Raw genomic sequence first — 2,783 nt, forward strand, 5'->3', positions numbered from 1 at the left:
CCCCCCCCCCCCCCCCATGGACTCTGCTCAAATGTCACTTCTCTAGGGAGGTCTTTCCTGACTACCCAATCTTTTCCTGCTCTAGAACCAGTACTCCTCCAATCCATATTCTCGATACCCTGGTTTATTTTTCTTCACAGCACTAATCACCACCTGACACTGTTTTGTTTATAGTCAGATTTCCTAAAAGAATGTAAACTTCATGAGGTTAAGAGACCTTGCTACATCCCTATATAACACTACCTAGCACAGAGTACAGAAGGAATAAGAAATCTAATAAAAGGGCCAAGCATTACGAGTATAGAGCCACTCTGACGAGTTAAGGAATGTATCACATCTTAAGCAATGAGAAACCTTTTCCAGATTTTGAACAAGGGAGTGGCAAGGTAAGATTCACTTTTTGAATTCTTCACTCTGGTTGCAGTGAGAATTCAATGTTGGAGAGCAAGAGCAGAAATAGGGAGCAGTAAAGAAACTACTATAGAAGTGAGAGATGGGGGCGCCTGGGTGGCTTAGTCGGTTAAGCGTCCGACTTTCGCTTAGGTCATGATCTCGCGGTTCGTGGGTTCAAGCCCCGCGTCGGGCTCTGTGCTGACTGCCAGCTCGGAGCCTGGAGCCTGTTTCAGTCTGTGACTCCCTCTCTCTCTGACCCTCCCCTGCTCACGCTGTCTCTCTCTCCTAGAAATTAAAAAAAAAAAAAAAAAAAGTGAGAGACGGTGGCCTAACCTGTTGGTTATACGAAAATTAGAAGATGCTTTAGAAGGTGCCACGGATAGCACCTGGTGAATGACAGGACCTGACTCCTCCTTGACAAAGCTGTCCGTGACTCTTGCGGGCTCTTCCTCAATACCCCTCTGTTCTTCCCTTCAAGCTTCCAATACGGCACCTCACACTGCACAGTATGATTCCGTTAACAAATCTGTCTTTTCTACGGACTCCTCCAAGGCAAGAACGGTATCTTGAATGAAGGTCATGTCAATAATGCCCGCTGAATGAAGGCCATCCCATTTGGTGGCATGGCTAAGGCTGGAATTCAGAGTTGCAGTTTGTTCCGGGACAACCGTATATTCTCTTAACGTTCGGGAAAAGCCGTGGTTCAACACTGGCCAACAAACATCACCGAGCCCCAATAACTAGAGGGACCCCGCGCCTACGGCCGCGCAAGGGAGGACCAGACAGCGCGGGTCCCGGGGGGAGGGAGGGGCAAGCTCGCCACGCCCAAAGCACCCAGAAACAGAAAGCGGCGACTGGGAAGCCGGCGACACGGCCGCAGAGGTCAGACCCACACCTGCGACCTTCCTACCAGGAGGCGCAGCAGCAGGCTAGCAGAGGACGTACCGGCTCTCCCCCGGGCGGCGGGGCCCCGGCCACGGCAGCGGCCATCATGGATTCCGTGTGCCACCCTCTCTCCTCCCCCAAAGCCCGGAGGCGACGCAACAGACACTCACGCTGGCTTCGTATCGCAGAGCGGGTGGCCAGAGATGCGGCGGTGCAGAAGGCACGCAGGGTCGTGGCCGCTGGCTGCGGGGCCAGCCACGCGGGGAGGGCGGCGGCAGCCATGGCCGCGAAGACGGCAAGCCGGATGGGACACGCGCAGCCAGGAGTAAGAGGGAGGAGGCTGTGCGGCCGCTACCGCGCACGTCGCCTCGGCTTGCCCCGCCCCTCGGGTGAAGAAACCGAAAACACGTGGGCCTGCAAAGTCAGGGTTGGAGTCTAATGTTCAAGAAGATCACCCCCAAATAGGAAAAAGGAATGAAAAGACAACAACAAGGTTGAAAATGAAATGGAAGCAGTGAGTCCAAAGACGAGCGTAAGGGATGAGGGAAATGTGGCTTAAAGAGGGCGAAGGTGGTCCGGGTGGGATTTCCAATGGCCCAGGAGTCTGGCAGCTTACCTTCGGGCCCTCCTCCTTTGCAGTTGCTGCTTTGTCACGTTTTCTTGGTTTAAAGAAGCCTCGAGTTGGTGCAAGTGATATACTCTGAGGGCGAGGCAGTTGCTGATAGTAGTTAAAATGAATAGCCTCTTCGAGCCAGACCACTTGAGTTTAAAACTTGACTTCTTTTTTCCTTGGCTGGGTTGATCCTAATCAAGTTAATACATACAAAGCTCTGGGGCACCTGGGTGGTTCAGCCCCTTAAGTATGGTTAAGCATCCCACTTTGGCTCAGATCCTGATCCCTGCTTGGTGAGTTCAAGCCCCATATTGGGCTCTGTGCTGACCACTCAGAGCCTGGAGCCTGCTTCAGATTCTGTGTCTCCCCCTCTCTCTGCCCCTCCCCCTCCTTGCTCTCAGTCTCCCTCCCTCTCTCTCTCTCTCTCTCTCAAAAATAAACATTAAACATTTTTAAAAGATATGTGTACAAAGCTCTAGGTGAGAGATTAGCATTCAGTGAGCACCCTGTGTACCTAGGCTAGAATTGTTGGGAATTATTTGGTTAGCTCCTTTGTAAACCAGGTTACAAAGTCGGAACCTAGAAAATAGTGGTCATTCTTTAAATGAGTTCTCTTATTTTCTACCCTACCCTATTTCTATAAATGGGTATAGATGTGTGTGTCTGTAGAGTTCAAGGTCTTTTGGCCTCAAGGCATCTTGGGTTGGAACCTATTTTGACAACCTCTACCCTAAGATGGATTAACATACAACCTTTAATAAAATTATCCTCTTTTTAAAAAATAGATACTATAATATTTAACTGAAGTACAAAATTACAAGAAGAATGGGACCAAACATGACTGACTCTTGGTAAGCATACCAAGCAGAGCAGAGAGAGGTGTGCAGGTATC

General features: G+C 50.3%; 1 protein-coding gene across 2 annotated transcripts in view; it reads right to left on the reverse strand.

Moving 5' to 3' along the window:
• MRPS35 (mitochondrial ribosomal protein S35) overlaps positions 1 to 1,618 on the reverse strand; it is a 46,684-nt gene extending 45,066 nt beyond the window's left edge. The window contains exon 1 of one of the 2 annotated variants that reach the window (XM_039240839.1): positions 1,449 to 1,618. In XM_039240839.1, the coding sequence (XP_039096770.1) occupies positions 1,449 to 1,560 (112 nt within the window). In that variant the 5' untranslated portion in view covers positions 1,561 to 1,618. Of the gene's footprint in view, positions 1 to 726; positions 1,092 to 1,448 lie in introns of those variants that run through there. The other variant, XM_039240840.1, reaches the window with a different exon arrangement.
• Positions 1,619 to 2,783: the final 1,165 nt, after the last annotated feature.

Source organism: Hyaena hyaena, unplaced genomic scaffold (assembly GCF_003009895.1).
Source record: "Hyaena hyaena isolate Hyena2069 unplaced genomic scaffold, ASM300989v1 scaffold_182, whole genome shotgun sequence".
Classification (NCBI taxonomy): Eukaryota; Metazoa; Chordata; class Mammalia; order Carnivora; family Hyaenidae; genus Hyaena; species Hyaena hyaena.